Source organism: Somniosus microcephalus, unplaced genomic scaffold (genome assembly GCF_052327205.1).
Source record: "Somniosus microcephalus isolate GS21.2 unplaced genomic scaffold, FLI_Smic_1.0 unresolved_chr9, whole genome shotgun sequence".
NCBI classification, from domain to species: Eukaryota; Metazoa; Chordata; class Chondrichthyes; order Squaliformes; family Somniosidae; genus Somniosus; species Somniosus microcephalus.
The window spans coordinates 17852544-17870005 of NW_028225187.1; the positions used below are offsets into that span (position 1 = coordinate 17852544).

The window sequence follows — 17462 nt, forward strand, 5'->3', positions numbered from 1 at the left end:
CAAGGTATATGGAGACCAGAACTGTGCACAGTGCTCCAAGTGTGGTCTAACCAAGGTATATGGAGACCAGGACTGTGCACAGTGCTCCAAGTGTGGTCTAACCAAGGTATACGGAGACCAGGACTGTGCACAGTGCTCCAAGTGTGGTCTAACCAAGGTATACGGAGACCAGAACTGTGCACAGTGCTCCAAGTGTGGTCTAACCAAGGGATACGGAGACCAGGACTGTGCACAGTGCTCCAAGTGTGGTCTAACCAAGGTATACGGAGACCAGGACTGTGCACAGTGCTCCAAGTGTGTTCTAACCAAGGGATATGGAGACCAGAACTGTGCACAGTGCTCCAAGTGTGGTCTAACCGAGGTGTATGGAGACCAGAACTGTGCACAGTGCTCCAAGTGTAGTCTAACCAAGGTATATGTAGACTAGAACAGCACCTAACCTTCCGATGATTCCATTGTGTCCCAACGTGAAGCACTTCCTCCATTCAATTTTTTAATGTAAACAGTCACGGTGCAGTGACAGTCTTCGTCCACCAGGTGGCGCCACCGAGCCAGAATTTTTTTTTCCCTCTCTCTCTCTCCCCTTATTCCTTTTTCACTTCCCGTTGCAGATCCCGGTGATGTGCAGCCCCAAGTACGTGGAGGTCTTTCAGCCCAAGAGGACAGTGCAGCACCGGGGGAGGCCCCTGACCCTGCTCGACTGCACCGACCTCTTCTTCGAGGTGCAAGCCAAGGAGCGGGCCCGGCCGGACTCCACGCAGCCCTACCGCAACCACTACGTGAGGCGCGGCTACGCCCTGGCCTCCCCCAGCGGCTACATGACCTTCGCCTCGAGCCTGGCCTTCGGCATCACGGCCAGGCGGGGCGAGGAAGGGCTGCTGGAGGAGGAGGAGATGATGGAGGAGGAGGAGGAGGAGGAGGAGGAGGAGGAAGGCGGGGAGGAGCGGGGAGCCAGGGAGGAGGAGGAGGGGGGGGGGCCGGGACATCCTGAAGCTGCCGGATTTCTTCCAAGAGGGCTCGCTGACGGAGGAGCAGCGGGGGCTGACGCGGCAGATGCTGAGCGTCCGGAGTCACGTCGACAAGGTCCTGAATTTCCGATTCCTGAAGTGCATCTACCCCCGCACCATGGAGACACAGGTCGACCGAGCCTGGACCATCTGCTCCTACCTGGCCTGCCTGCTCCACGAACCGATGGGATTGCGGTAAAAATAATTCACCGTGTCTGGGGTGGGGGCGGGCAAGATTCCCGCACTCCCCCAGGGGGATCTCCCTCTCTCCTTCCAACTCCATCCCGGCAGGATCTTGCTGTGCGCCAAGATAGCTGGCGTCCTGGCCAGGCAGGATGGCGGGTTTCATCTTTCCGTAGGCAGCCGGGCTTTGTTGTTGGACCTGCCCATCTGATCCGAAGACCTCCACCTCCTAATAAGGGAACATGTCCAACCTCTCCATTGGGCAACTCACTAACGCTGTCACTCCCCCTCTCCCCAAAGCAAGGGGTCAGTGCCCGTGGGGGAGACCAGTTTACCACCCCCTCCCCTCCTCCCCAGTGAGGGGGTCAGAGGTTTTGGTTTAGGGGGGCCTCTGTTCCTGCATGTGAGAAAATCTTGATTTATTTCTGAATTCGCTTGGGTGAAGTGCCATTGGTGTGGTGGATGGATGAATGAAGGCGAGACAGAGTGTGAGGGGCACAGGAAGGGAGATGCCCCGGGGGAGGCAAGAAGATGGACAGAGTGATTTCTGCGGGAGGGGCGGGGAGAGAGACAGAGAGTGAAGTGCCATTGGGTGGTGGGGGGAAGAGGGAGAGACAGAGTGTGTGAGATGTCTGGGGGAAGGGAAGGAGCAGAGTGTGTGAGGGGCGAGTGAGACGGGCAGAGTGTGAGGGGTGAGTGAGACGGGCAGAGTGTGTGAGGGGTGAGTGAGACGGGCAGAGTGTGTGAGGGGTGAGTGAGACGGGCAGAGTGTGTGAGGGGCGAGTGAGACGGGCAGAGTGTGTGAGGGGTGAGTGAGACGGGCAGAGTGTGTGAGGGGTGAGTGAGACGGGCAGAGTGTGTGAGGGGCGAGTGAGACGGGCAGTGTGTGAGGGGTGAGTGAGACGGGCAGAGAGTGTGAGGGGTGAGTGAGACGGGCAGAGTGTGTGAGGGGCGAGTGAGACGGGCAGTGTGTGAGGGGCGAGTGAGACGGGCAGAGTGTGTGAGGGGTGAGTGAGACGGGCAGAGTGTGTGAGGGGCGAGTGAGACGGGCAGTGTGTGAGGGGCGAGTGAGACGGGCAGAGTGTGTGAGGGGTGAGTGAGACGGGCAGAGTGTGTGAGGGGTGAGTGAGACGGGCAGAGTGTGTGAGGGGCGAGTGAGACGGGCAGTGTGTGAGGGGTGAGTGAGACGGGCAGAGTGTGTGAGGGGCGAGTGAGACGGGCAGAGTGTGTGAGGGGTGAGTGAGACGGGCAGAGTGTGAGGGGCGAGTGAGACGGGCAGAGTGTGCGGGGCGAGTGAGACGGGCAGTGTGAGGGGCAGAGTGTGAGGGGCGAGTGAGACGGGCAGAGTGTGTGAGGGGCGAGTGAGACGGGCAGAGTGTGTGAGGGGCGAGTGAGACGGGCAGAGTGTGAGGGGCGAGAGTGAGACGGGCAGAGTGTGAGGGGCGAGTGAGACGGGCAGAGTGAGACGGGCGAGAGTGAGACGGGCAGAGTGTGAGGGGCGAGAGTGAGACGGGCAGAGTGTGAGGGGCGAGTGAGACGGGCAGAGTGTGTGAAGGGCGAGTGAGACGGGCAGAGTGTGTGAAGGGTGAGTGAGACGGGCAGAGTGTGAGGGGCGAGTGAGACGGGCAGAGTGTGAGGGGCGAGTGAGACGGGCAGAGTGTGTGGGGTGAGTGAGACGGGCAGAGTGTGTTAAGGGTGAGTGAGACGGGCAGAGTGTGTTAAGGGTGAGTGAGACGGGCAGAGTGTGTGAGGGGCGAGTGAGACGGGCAGAGTGTGAGGGGCGAGCGAGACGGGCAGAGTGTGAGGGGCGAGCGAGACGGGCAGAGTGTGAGGGGTGAGCGAGACGGGCAGAGTGTGTGAGGGGTGAGTGAGACGGGCAGTGTGTGTGAGGGGTGAGTGAGACGGGCAGAGTGTGAGGGGTGAGTGAGACGGGCAGTGAGGGGCGAGTGAGACGGGCGGAGTGTGTGGGGTGAGTGAGATGGGCAGAGTGTGTGAGGGGTGAGTGAGATGGGCAGAGTGTGAGGGGCGAGTGAGACGGGCAGTGTGTGTGAGGGGTGAGTGAGATGGGCAGAGTGTGAGTGAGACGGGCAGTGTGTGTGAAGGGCGAGCGAGACGGGCAGAGTGTGTGAAGGGCGAGCGAGACGGGCAGAGTGTGTGAGGGGCGAGTGTGAGGGGCGAGTGAGACGGGCAGAGTGTGACGGGCGAGTGTGTGAAGGGTGAGTGAGACGGGCAGAGTGTGACGGGCGAGTGTGTGAAGGGTGAGTGAGAGGGGCAGTGTGAAGGGTGAGTGAGAGGGGCAGTGTGAGACGGGCAGAGTGTGTGAAGGGCGAGTGAGACGGGCAGAGTGTGAAGGGTGAGTGAGACGGGCAGAGTGTGACGGGCGAGTGTGTGAAGGGCAGTGTGTGTGTGGGGCGAGTGAGACGGGCGTGCGAGGTGGGCAGAGTGTGGAGGGCGAGTGAGACGGGCAGAGTGCGAGGGGGCGAGTGAGATGGGCAGAGTGCGAGGGGCGAGCGAGACGGGCAGAGTGCGTGAGGGGCGAGCGAGACGGGTAGAGTGTGTGAGGGGCGAGCGCCAGAGTGAGCGATACCCTTGGGGAAGACGGGTGCCCAGAGCGTGTGGTATCCTGGGGAGGGAGGGCGGGGGGATGTACGTGTCTTTATCTTGTGTTTCTTGCTGCGGTGGCCCGGAGCCCACCTCTGGGCCTCCAGGTAGTGACTCGATTCCCACTTGCCGTTTTCATTAAAGCAATGTGATTTCCAGTTTTAATCGCCTCCAGTCTCTTTATTCCCGGCCACCTTACTGTGCGGGTTCAACCAGTGTGCGATCACTCCAGAGACGAGAGTGTGTCCTGGGACCGCCACCCCCGGGGTTATAGAGTCTGTGAGGGGGGTCAGCGCCTGTGGGGAGAACTGGTAAAGAAGACAGGAGAGACACGGGGGCTACGGGTTTAATCTCCACTTTTATTTTGATACAGAAATAGATTGTAGAGAAGATGCTCAGTTCTTGTATCCACGGCTCGCCCTCCGACCTCTGGCTCGCTCGAACTTATGGCCCTTTGAGCGGATATAAGGCCTGTGGAGAGAAAGCAGGAGATCAGAGACGGAGGGAGAGAAAGAGGGAGGGAGCGTAAAAAGTCGGGGCGGATGGAAGGAGAGGTAACACGTACTTGGTGTGGCTGTGTGGAGTGCCAGGAGCTGCCCCAAAGTGTCTGTACACCTCCCGACCTTTGCGCGGTCCTGTAACAAGACAGAAGTTAGAGCACGACAATCCCACACCACCAATAACCCCGTGTACCTGCCCTGGGAGTGTTTGATGGGACAGTGTAGAGGGAGCTTTACTCTGTATCTAACCCCGTGCTGTACCTGCCCTGGGAGTGTTTGATGGAGACAGTATAGAAGGAACTCGACTCACCTGAGAGAAGCACTGTACCCTGCCCCTTAGGAGCGGCCAGGGCTAACTGGTCAAAGGTCATGATCTGACCTCCGGATTTCAGGATGCGGTGTCTGGCCCCATCTGTCACTCGCAGCGCACACACCTGCGGAGAAAGAGAATGGTTCATTTAGCTTCCATCTCTCTCTCACACACACAGGCAATTTCTCCACCTCTTTCTTTGCATCCGCTCCTTCCAGGCAGCATCCTCGTGAATCTGCATTGGCTCTGTCAAGGGAAGATAATGTCTGACCAATTTGATTGAATTTTCCGAGGGGGTGACTAGGTGTGTGGATGAGGGTGGTGTGTGGATGAGGGTAGTGCAGTGGATGTGGTTTACATGGATTTCAGTAAGGCTTTTGATAAAAAGTCCCGCATAGGAGATTGGTCAGGAAGGTAAGAGCCCATGGGATCCAGAACTGGCTTAGTGGCAGAATGCAGAGGGTGATGGTCGAAGGTTGTTTGTGCGACTGGAAGCCTGTGTCCAGTGGGGTACCGCAGGCATCGGTGCTGGGTCCCTTGCTGTTTGCGGTCTACATTAATGATTTGGATGTAAATGTAAAAGGTATGATCAGTAAGTTCGCAGATGACACGAAAATTGGTGGGGTGGTAAATAGCGAGGAGGGAAGCCTCAGGCTACAGGACGATAGAGACGGGATGGTCGGATGGGCGGAACAGCGGCAAATGGAATTTAACCCTGAAAAGTGTGAGGTGATGCATTTTGAAGGGACTAACAAGGCAAGGGAATGCACAATGAATGGTAAGACCCTAGGAAAGACAGAGGATCAGAGGGACCTTGGTGTGCATGTACATAGATCCCTGAAGGCAGCAGGACAGGTGGATAAGGTGGTTAAAAAGGCATATGGGATACTTGCCTTCAAATCAAATCAACTTTTATTGTCACTGTTAGTGCACAAGTGCAGAACAACGAAATGTAGGCTCGCGAGAGTGTACATTTAGATTAAGACATTTAAACATTCAACATACATTTGGCTTGTAATACATTAACATAAACATAAACATAATAAAGTGCATTGGCAGATGCGCAGGCTTTAGAGTTTATTTGTGGAGTTCAGTAGGATGACAGCCCTGGGAAAGAAGCTGTTCCAAAATCTGGTCGTACGGGTGCGAATGCATCTGTAGCGTCTCCCAGATGGCAGGAGGGCGAACAGACTGTGGCTGGGGTGGGCAGGGTCTTTGATGATGGACCGTGACCTCCGTAGACAGCGTTTCTGGTATATGTGCTCTATGGTCGGTAGCCGGGTGCCGGTAATGCGCTGGCATTACCGAGGCATAGAATACAAGAGCAGGGAGGTTATGATGGAGCTGTACAAAACGCTAGTTAGGCCACAGCTGGAATACTGTGTGCAGTTCTGGTCGCCACACTACAGGAAGGATGTGATTGCATTGGAGAGGGTGCAGAGGAGATTCACCAGGATGTTACCTGGGGTGGAGCGCTTCAGCTATGAGAGACTGGACAGGCTGGGGTTGTTTTCCTTAGAGCAGAGAAGGCTGAGGGGGGGCCTGATTGAGGTGTACAATATTATGAGGGGCATAGATAGGGTGGATAGAAAGGAACTTTTCCCCTTAGTAGAGGGGTCAATAACCAGGGGGCTTAGTTTCAAGGTAAGGGGCAGGAGGTTTAGAGGGGATTTGAGGAAAAACTTTTTCACCCAGAGGGTGGTTGGAATCTGGAACTCACTGCCTGAAAGGGTGGTAGAGGCAGGAACCCTCACAACATTCAAGAAGCATTTAGATGAGCACTTGAAACACCATAGCATACAAGGCTACGGACCAAGTGCTGGAAAATGGGATTAGATTAGACAGGGCTTGATGGCCGGCGCAGACACGACGGGCTGAAGGGCCTCTCTCTGTACGGTATAACTCTGACTCTATAGAGTGGCACTCACTGTAACATAATACTCGGAACAGAGGGGCACTCACTCTGTACCTTAATACTCAGAACAGAGGGGCACTCACTCTGTACCTTAATACTCAGAACAGAGGGGCACTCACTCACTGTACCTTAATACTCAGAACAGAGGGGCACTCACTCACTACTGTAATACTCAGAACAGAGGGGCACTCACTCACTGTATAACTATATGACTGTATGACTTTATGACCTCGCGACGCCGCCGTGTCTGCGGGATGGTCCTGCTGACGGGTGCCCTGTTAAGGTAGGGGTGAGAGGGAACACTCTCTGCGACCAAGCCTCAGGTAGTAAACAGTTTCAACACCGCGCGTTCAGACAGGGATAACGATCATCACTGGCTTGGCCCGCACCCACCCAGTGTTCAATACCGGACAGAGCCCCAGAAAACCCATGGCAACTACTAAGATCTCTCTCTCTCCCCCCAAGACCACCGTACGGCCGCCCCCCCCTCTCAATCACCAATACCTGGAGGAGTAGCAGCCCCTCCCCAACCAAGTACGTGTTACCTCACCTTCAGCTTCGGTATATCCCAGATCCGAACGTCGTCCGTTATCGTCCCCACTACGACCGCGGTCTTGCTCTCACGACCGGACATTTTCATTTTGCGGATCTTTCGGTTGATGGAGCAAACAACAAACAAGTTCAGATTCCTTCATCGCCCCGACTCGCTGACCCCCTCGCCCGGTGACGGGACGCCCCGCAGGCGCCGACAGTGCAGCGCTCCCTCAGTACTGGCACCGGGGAGTGAGGGCCTGGATTATGGGGCTCGAGTCCTCGAGTATATACATCTACCTCCGACAGTGCAGCGCTCCCTCAGTACTGGCACCGGGGAGTGAGGGCCTGGATTATGGGGCTCGAGTCCTCGAGTATATACATCTACCTCCGACAGTGCAGCGCTCCCTCAGTACTGGCACCGGGGAGTGTGGGCCTGGATTATGGAGCTCGAGTCCTAGAGTATATACATCTACCTCCGACAGTGCAGCGTTCCCTCAGTACTGGCACCGGGGTGTGTGGGCCTGGATTATGGGGCTCGAGTCCTAGAGTATATACATCTACCTCCGACAGTGCAGCACTCCCTCAGTACTGGCACCGGGGAGTGTGGGCCTGGATTATGGGGCTCGAGTCCTAGAGTATATACATCTACCTCCGACAGTGCAGCGCTCCCTCAGTACTGGCACCGGGGAGTGTGGGCCTGGATTATGGGGCTCGAGTCCTAGAGTATATACATCTACCTCCGACAGTGCAGCGCTCCCTCAGTACTGGCACCGGGGAGTGTGGGCCTGGATTACGGGGCTCGAGTCCGAGAGTATATACATCTACCTCCGACAGTGCAGCGCTCCCTCAGTACTGGCACGGGGGAGTGTGGGCCTGGATTATGGGGCTCGAGTCCTAGAGTATATACATCTACCTCCGACAGTGCAGCACTCCCTCAGTACTGGCACCGAGGAGTGTGGGCCTGGATTACGGGGCTCGAGTCCTAGAGTATATACATCTACCTCCGACAGTGCAGCGCTCCCTCAGTACTGGCACCGGGGAGTGTGGGCCTGGATTATGGAGCTCGAGTCCTAGAGTATATACATCGACCTCCGACAGTGCAGCACTCCCTCAGTACTGGCACCGGGGAGTGTGGGCCTGGATTATGGAGCTCGAGTCCTAGAGTATATACATCCACCTCCGACAGTGCAGCGCCCCCTCAGTACTGGCACCGGGGAGTGTGGGCCCGGATTATGGGGCTCCAGTCCTAGAGTATATACATCTACCTCCGACAGTGCAGCGCTCCCTCAGTACTGGCACCGGGGAGTGTGGGCCTGGATTATGGGGCTCGAGTCCTAGAGTATATACATCTACCTCCGACAGTGCAGCGCTCCCTCAGTACTAGCACCGGGGAGTGTGGGCCTGGATTGTGGGGCTCGAGTCCTAGAGTATATGCATCTACCTCCGACAGTGCAGCGCTCCCTCAGTACTAGCACTGGGGAGTGTGGGCCTGGATTATGGGGCTCGAGTCCTAGAGTATATACATCTACCTCCGACAGTGCAGCGCTCCCTCAGTACTGGCACCGGGGAGTGTGGGCCTGGATTATGGAGCTCGAGTCCTAGAGTATATACATCTTCCTCCGACAGTGCAGCACTCCCTCAGTACTGGCACCGGGAAGTGTGGGCCTGGATTGTGGGGCTCGAGTCCTAGAGTATATACATCTACCTCCGACCGTGCAGCGCTCCCTCAGTACTGGCACCGCGGAGTGTGGGCCTGGATTATGGGGCTCGAGTCCTAGAGTATATACATCTACCTCCGACAGTGCAGCGCTCCCTCAGTACTGGCACCGGGGAGTGTGGGCCTGGATTATGGAGCTCGAGTCCTAGAGTATATACATCTTCCTCCGACAGTGCAGCACTCCCTCAGTACTGGCACCGGGAAGTGTGGGCCTGGATTGTGGGGCTCGAGTCCTAGAGTATATACATCTACCTCCGACAGTGCAGCACTCCCTCAGTACTGGCACCGAGGAGTGTGGGCCTGGATTATGGGGCTCGAGTCCTAGAGTATATACATCTACCTCCGACAGTGCAGCGCTCCCTCAGTACTGGCACCGGGGGAGTGTGGGCCTGGATTATGGGCTCGAGTCCTAGAGTATATACATCTACCTCTGACAGTGCAGCGCTCCCTCAGTACTGGCACCGGGGAGTGTGGGCTGGATTATGGGGCTCGAGTCCTAGAGTATATACATCTACCTCCGACAGTGCAGCGCTCTCTCAGTACTGGCACCGGGGAGTGTGGGCCTGGATTATGGGGCTCGAGTCCTAGAGTATATACATCTACCTCCGACAGTGCAGCGCTCCCTCAGTACTGGCACCGGGGAGTGTGGGCCTGGATTATGGGGCTCGAGTCCTAGAGTATATACATCTACCTCCGACAGTGCAGCGCTCCCTCAGTACTGGCACCGGGAAGTGTGGGCCTGGATTATGGGCTCGAGTCCGAGAGTATATACATCTACCTCTGACAGTGCAGCGCTCCCTCAGTACTGGCACCGGGGAGTGTGGGCTGGATTATGGGGCTCGAGTCCTAGAGTATATACATCTACCTCCGACAGTGCAGCGCTCTCTCAGTACTGGCACCGGGGAGTGTGGGCCTGGGTTATGGAGCTCGAGTCCTAGAGTATATACATCTACCTCCGGCAGTGCAGCGCTCTCTCAGTACTGGCACCGGGGAGTGTGGGCCTGGATTATGGAGCTCGAGTCCTAGAGTATATACATCTACCTCCGACAGTGCAGCGCTCCCTCAGTACTGGCACCGGGGAGTGTGGGCCTCAATTATCGGGCTCGACTTTTTCGAGTTGTCTCAGGATAAGGGGTCGGCCATTGAGGACTGAGATGAGGAGGAATTTCTTCACTCAGAGGGCGGTGAATCTTTGGAATTCTCTGCCCCAGAGGGCTGTGGAGGCTCAGTCGTTGAGTATATTCAAGACAGATACGATATTTGGACTCTCGGGGAATCGAGGGATATGGGGATCGGGCAGGAAAGTGGAGTTGAGGTCGAAGATCAGCCATGATCTTATTGAATGGTGGAGCAGGTTCGAGGGGCCGAATGGCCGACTCCTGTTGCTAATTCTGAAGTTCTAGCACGGGACGGTGACACCCAGGACCCTGGAACGGATTAAGCGGAGGGCAGGGCCCCTGCCAACACCACCCCCCCACCCGCCCCCGAGAGACTCACCAGGCGAGCCAGAGACATTGGCGGGCGGTTGGTGCGGCTCATGAACAGCCGTTTCAGCACGACCTTGTTGAACGAAGCATTGGATCGACGGGCCAGAAATCTGTACAACTGGGGGGGAGGAGGTGGTGGGGGGAGAAGAAAGACAAACAAAACATCAGCACACGCTCACAGCACCTCCACCCTCCCGCACAAGCCGGTCACACGCTGCCAGCCAATCTACGCACAGCGAGATCCCGCGACCCGTGCCGAGATATTAACCAGGTTAGCTGTGGGGTCCGCGGGCCCACTCTCGGCCCCAGGACACCGGGGACAACTCCCTCCTCGCCGGCTCTTCCAATTGTGGCCGTGGGATCTTTTACGCCCACCCGAGAGAGCAGACGGGGCCTCGGTTTGACATCTCGTCCGAATGACAAGTCTCCCCTTAACCTTCTCTGCTCCAAGGAGAACAATCCCAGCTTCTCCAGTCTCTCCACATCACTGAAGTCCCTCATCTCTGGTACCATTCTGGTCAATCTCCCCTTAACCTTCTCTGCTCCAAGGAGAACAATCCCAGCTTCTCCACATCACTGAAGTCCCTCATCCCGGGTACCATTCTGGTCAATCTCATCTTAACCTTCTCTGCTCTAAGGAGAACAACCCCAGCTTCTCCAGTCTCTCCACATCACTGAAGTCCCTCATCCCTGGTCCCATTCTGGTCAATCTCCCCTTAACCTTCTCTGCTCTAAGGAGAACAATCCCAGCTTCTCCAGTCTCTCCACATCACTGAAGTCCTTCATCCCTGGCACCATTCTGGTCAATCTCCCCTTAACCACCTCTGCTCCAAGGAGAACAACCCCAGCTTCTCCTGTCTCTCCACATCACTGAAGTCCCTCATCCCTGGTCCCATTCTGGTCAATCTCTCCTTAACCTTCTCTGCTCCAAGGAGAACAATCCCAGCTTCTCCAGTCTCTCCACATCACTGAAGTCCTTCATCCCTGGTCCCATTCTGGTCAATCTCCCCTTAACCTTCTCTGCTCTAAGGAGAACAATCCCAGCTTCTCCAGTCTCTCCACATCACTGAAGTCCCTCATCCCGGGTACCATTCTGGTCAATCTCATCTTAACCTTCTCTGCTCTAAGGAGAACAACCCCAGCTTCTCCTGTCTCTCCACATCACTGAAGTCCCTCATCCCCGGTACCATTCTGGTCAATCTTCCCCCTTAACCTTCTCTGCTCTAAGGAGAACAACCCCAGTCTCTCCACATCACTGATGTCCCTCATCCCTGGTACCATTCTGGTCAATCTCCCCTTAACCTTCTCTGCTCTAAGGAGAACAACCCCAGCTTCTCCACATCACTGAAGACCCTCATCCCTGGTACCATTCCGGTCAATCTCCCCTTAACCTTCTCTGCTCTAAGGAGAACAATCCCAGCTTCTCCAGTCTCTCCACATCACTGAAGTCCCTCATCCCTGGTACCATTCTGGTCAATCTCCCCTTAACCTTCTCTGCTCTAAGGAGAACAATCCCAGCTTCTCCAGTCTCTCCACATCACTGAAGTCCCTCATCCCTGGTACCATTCTGGTCAATCTCCCCTTAACCTTCTCTGCTCTAAGGAGATCAATCCCAGCTTCTCCAGTCTCTCCACATCACTGAAGTCCCTCATCCCTGGTACCATTCTGGTCAATCTCCCCTTAACCTTCTCTGCTCTAAGGAGAACAATCCCAGCTTCTCCAGTCTCTCCACATCACTGAAGTCCCTCATCCCTGGTACCATTCTGGTCAATCTCCCCTTAACCTTCTCTGCTCTAAGGAGAACAATCCCAGCTTCTCCAGTCTCTCCACATCACTGAAGTCCCTCATCCCTGGTACCATTCTGGTCAATCTCCCCTTAACCTTCTCTGCTCTAAGGAGAACAACCCCAGCTTCTCCAGTCTCTCCACATCACTGAAGTCCCTCATCCCTGGTACCATTCTGGTCAATCTCCCCTTAACCTTCTCTGCTCTAAGGAGATCAATCCCAGCTTCTCCAGTCTCTCCACATCACTGAAGTCCCTCATCTCTGGTCCATCTCCTCTACACCCTTCCCAAGGCCTCTTGATATCCTTGTTTAAAAAGTGATGCGGCCAAAAGTTAGCATTGGAAAATATTTTTTGTAAAACACCTCCAAAATTTATTATTCAGCCCCGAAAGAATCAACCACCCAAAATTCAGACTCCCAAGACCCTTCTGAAGCCCTGAAATCGGCCCTAGAAGATCCAGGGTTGTAACATGCATGTGCACTGTTATTGACTGAGGTGAACCCGACCGGCTTTAGGACCCCGCGGAATCCCACTGGCGGGGACGGGGGGAGCCGAGCGTGATGGCGGCGATGGGTGGAGAAGGAGTGGGGGGGCGGCGGCCATCCATCGCCATCCGCCCCGCTCACCTTGACCAGCAGCCTCAGGTAGATGTCCTGGCTCTTGGGCTCCGTCCGGCGCACCTTGCGGTCCTTGTTGTGGCGGATGTCGACTCCCTGCCGCCGAGAAAAACAATCGGATTAACAATCAACCGAAATATTTACAACAAAAACCTCTCCCCGCTCGCCCATTCAGCGCCATCCGCCTGGATCGGACCCTCCCCGACCCGATGGCGGTGTCGGTCCGGGGCCCGGAAAGGGTCGGATGGCGGCGGATTGTGCCCAGCTCCGGTCTGGCCGCTCACCATTTTGCTCGCTTGAGACGAAAGGAGGGAGGTGGCGGCGCGTCGGCTTCTGGGTAATCCCGCGGCCGGCCAGGCGCCAAGTCTCGCGAGAGGAAGCCTGCCTGGCAGAACAAAGAGCCTGCAGCGCAGACAAGATGGGGGACCCCCCACTTGGATTTATTGTGGGCTGCACTCCTCCAAGCGCCCCCTGCAGAGGCTGGCACTGCACATTGCAGCTCACAATGTGCTGTTCCACCAGGGGGGTCAGTACTTGATCTGTATTAATAACCTTGGATGTGGGTGGACAGAGCACAGTCTCAAAAATTATGCAAAGCTTGGAAGTACAGTCAGGAGGAGAGTGAGCGACTTCAGGAGGCTGGTGGAATGGGCGGGCAGGTGGCAGATGCAGTTTAACGCAGAAACCATCCCGGATGAAGCAGCCCACTTGATCGGCACCCTGTCTGCCACATCTCTCTCTCTGTGTCTCTCTGTCCTTCTCTCTCTGTCTCTCTCTTTCTGTCTCTCTCTGTCCCACTCTCTCTCTCTCTGTCTCTCTCTCTCTCTCTGTCTCTCTCTCTCTCTCTGTGTCACTCTCTCTGTCTCTCTCTCTCCCTCTGTCTCTCTCAATTCAATTCAATTCAATTCAATTCAATTCAAATGCTTTATTGGCATGAAAGTTTACAGAGAACCATATTGCCAAAGCTTACATAGCAAAAAGGTACAGTTTTCCAACATTCTGTAGGTGTCAATCGATTTGACATTTGTTGGGTACATACAATATTACTTTTAAACAATATTAATTTTAAACAGTCTTTGTACTTCATTTGGTACGTTCAATATTAATTTTAAACAGTCTTAATTTTAAACAGTCCTCAGGTTGTGACATGTTGTTACATATTTGGCCCCAAGGTATGGTCTGTCTCCTTCTCCTAGGACTAATCTCAATTTTGACAGGTCATCCAATTCCTTGAAATCTGGGGTTGTTTGGCTTAGCTTGTTGAATAATATGTTTCTTGATGTGTTGAATTTTTCGCATTTTAGGAGGAAATGCATCTCTGTTTCAACCTGTCTCTCTCTGTCTCTCAGTCTGTCTCTGTCTCTCGCTCTGTCTCTCTCTCTCTGTGTCTCTCTGTCTCTCTCTCTCTCTGTCTCTCTCTCTCTCTCTCTCTCTCTCTCTCTGTCTCTCTGTGTCTGTCTCTGTCTGTCTCTCTGTCTCTCTCTCCCATAAGAACATAAGAAGTAGGAGCAGGAGTAGGCCATACGGCCCCTCGGGCCTGCTCCGCCATTCAATAGGATCATGGCTGATCTGAATCTAGACTCACGTCCACTTCCCTGCCCTCTCCCCGTAACCCCTAATTCCCTTATCTGCTAGGAAAATGTCTATCTCCATTTTAAATTTATTTAATGTTGCAGCTTCCACAGCTCTCTGGGGTAGCAAATTCCATAGATTTACTACCCTCTGAGTGAAGAAGTTTCTCCTCATCTCAATTTTGAAAGGGCAGCCCCTTATTCTAAGATTATGCCCCCTAGTTCTAGTCTCACCCATCAGTGGAAACATCCTCACCGCATCCACCCGATCAAGCCCCCTCACAATCTTATATGTTTCGATAAGATCGCCTCTCATTCTTCTGAACTCCAATGAGTAGAGTCCCAACCTACTCAACCTTTCCTCATACGTCAACCCCCTCATCTCCGGAATCAACCGAGTGAACCTTCTCTGAACCGCCTCGAGAGCAAGTATATCTTTTCTTAAATATGGAAACCAAAACTGCACGCAGTATTCCAGGTATGGCCTCACCAATACCCTGTATAACTGCAGCAAGACTTCCCTGTTTTTATACTCCATCCCCATTGCAATAAAAGCCAAGATTCCATTGGCCTTCCTGATCACCTGCTGCACCTGCATACTAACTTTTTGTGTTTCATGCACCAGGACCCCCAGATCCCTTTGTACTGTAGCACTTTGCAGTTTCTCTCCATTTAGATAATAACTTGCTCTTTGATTTTTTCTGCCAAAGTGCATAACCTCGCACTTTCCAACATTATATTGCATCTGCCAAATCTCTGCCCACTCACTTAGCCTGTCTATGTCCTTTTGCAGGTTTTTTATGTCCTCCTCACTCACTGCTTTCCCTCTCTGTGTCTCTCTGTCTCTCTGTCTGTCTCTCTCTGTCTCTCTCTCTCTTTCACTCTCTCGCTCAATTGATACGAATCGATTGATACCGTATCATGAATCTCAATCGATTGTCCCAGGGTTCACCCTCTCTGAGTCTGTGGAGTGCGATGAGGTTTAATTGAATGCTAACGATTCTCTCTCCCTCTCTCTTCGAATGACACACTGGTATGGGGAAAACCCCAGAACGACAGCTTCTATGCAGCGGAGATTGCAATCGGTCTCTTTTATCTCCACAACCATGGCATTATCTACAGGTACAGAACGATCCCATCGCTGTGTCCTTTTCGAAGCCTTCGATTCAGGTGCGGTTCACAGTTAATCTCTGTGAAACCATTCTCCGTCCACCACCTTAAACACTCACTCCCTCTACCACCGGCGTACCGTGGCTGCAGTGTGTACCATCTACAAGATGCACTGCAGCAACTCGCCAAGGCTTCTTCGGCAGCACCTCCCAAACCCGCGAACTCTTCCACTCGAAGGACAAGGGCAGCAGGCGCAGGGGAACACCACCACCTCCAAGTTCCGCTCCAAGTCACACACCATCCTGACTTGGAAATATATCGGCCGATCCTTCATCGTCGCTGGGTCCAAATCCTGGAACTCCCTCCCTAACAGCGCTGTGGGAGTACCTTCACCACACGGACTGCAGCGGTTCAAGAAGGCGGCTCACCACCACCTTCTCAAGGGCGACTAGGGATGGACAATAAATGCCGGCCTTGTCAGCGACGCCCAGATCCCATAAACGAATAAAAAAAAGAAATTCAGCTATTCACAATATATGTTAATGATCTAGACGAGAGAACTAGATGTAATATCTCTAAGTTTGCAGATGACACAAAGCTGGGTGGGCGTGTGTGCTGTGAGGAGGATGCCGAGAAACTCCAGTATGATTTGGACAGGTTGGGTGATTGGGTAGATGCAGTATAATGTGGATAAATGCGAGGTTATCCACTTTGGTGGCAAAAACAGGAAGGCAGATTATTATCGGAACGGCAATAGATTGGGAGAAGGGGAAGTGCAACGAGACCTGGGTGTCCTTGTGCACCAGTCGCTGAAGGTAAGCATGCAGGTGCAGCAGGCGGTTAAGAAGGCAAATGGTATGTTGGCCTTCGTAGCGAGAGGATTCGAGTACAGGAACAAGGATGTCTTGCTGCAGTTGTACAGGGCCTTGGTGAGACCACACCTTGAGTATTGTGTGCAGTTCTGGTCTCCTTATCTGAGGAAGGATGTTCTTGCCATGGAGGGAGTGCAGCGAAGATTCACCAGACTGATACCTGGGATGGCAGGAATGACATATGATGAGAGATTGGGTCGATTGGGTTTATACTCGCTGTGTTAAACTGGATTAATCCCATACTGCCTTACCAATGATTCGCAAAGCATGATGGACTACTTGACATACAGTGAATGGTTTAAATGTAAAAAGCTGATACAGGACTGTGGGAATGTAATACACATAGATAATAGAGGACGAAACAGAATGGTTATAGAACAGAGTAGAGGCAGTCTCAGGGCCGAATTTTGTTGAAAGCTAAAGTGAATTTTAAACAGAACTCTGTAAAAAGAAACAAATGACTTGTGTAGCGTGTGATCGCCTAGTTCCCTGTATTCTCATGATGACTTGCAATTTATGTTTTTTGTACAAATATTGTAGCCCCGTGAGCCTAGAGGCGCACTCAAGAGGAGACTTCCCTGTGAGTAAACACAAGGAGTTTCTCGGAGTGAAGTCCAGTACCGGGTACGGAATAAAACTTTACTTATTTTACAGTTTCTGACTTTGTGTATTACTGAGAAAGTGACAATAGACTGACCGGCGTGTTGAGTCTCATAAAATAGCGAACCCTGATACCCCACGGGAGGGGTAGATCCTCCTCACAGAAGCGCGGGGTTAACAGCTGGAGTTTAGAAGAATGAGAGGGGATCTCATTGAAACTTATAAAATTCTAACAGGACTAGACAGACTAGATGCAGGAAGATGTTCCCGATGGTCGGGGAGTCCAGAATCAGGGGTCACAGTCTAAGGATAAGGGGTAGGCCATTTAGGACAGAGATGCGGAGGAATTTCTTCACCCAGAGAGTGGTGAACCTGTGGAATTCTCTACCACAGAAGGCAGTAGAGGCCAATTCATTAAATACATTCAAGAAGGAGTTGGATATATTTCTTAAGGCTAAAGGGATCAAGGGATATGGGGAGAAGGCAGGGACAGGGCACTGAGTTTGGATGATCAGCCATGATCTCGGTGAATGGCGGAGCAGGCTCGAGGGGCCGAATGGCCTACTCCTGCTCCTATCTTCTATGTTTCTGTTTATATAGATGCAAATTGTTGTTTTTACTGCTGATGAGGAATGGTGGGGTGAGGGAGGGG

General features: G+C 53.7%; 2 protein-coding genes across 2 annotated transcripts in view; one reads left to right on the forward strand and one right to left on the reverse strand.

Moving 5' to 3' along the window:
* The window catches only part of LOC147084838 (uncharacterized), a 38039-nt gene extending 36489 nt beyond the window's left edge, over nt 1-1550 (forward strand). Inside the window, exon 4 of the mRNA XM_085979345.1 lies at nt 612-1550. Within this exon, the coding sequence (XP_085835471.1) occupies nt 612-1550 (939 nt within the window). The remainder of the gene's footprint in view (nt 1-611) is intronic.
* Nucleotides 1551-4130: 2580 nt separating this feature from the next.
* Nucleotides 4131-13036, reverse strand: rpl18 (ribosomal protein L18). The gene is made up of 7 exons (XM_085979548.1): nt 12942-13036; nt 12667-12753; nt 10265-10372; nt 7067-7165; nt 4602-4725; nt 4357-4426; nt 4131-4262 (listed from the first exon to the last, which is right to left on the reverse strand). The coding sequence occupies exons 1-7, from the start codon at nt 12942-12944 to the stop codon at nt 4187-4189; spliced, it is 567 nt and encodes a 188-aa protein (XP_085835674.1). The 5' UTR covers nt 12945-13036; the 3' UTR covers nt 4131-4186.
* Between the last annotated feature and the right edge of the window lie 4426 nt (nt 13037-17462).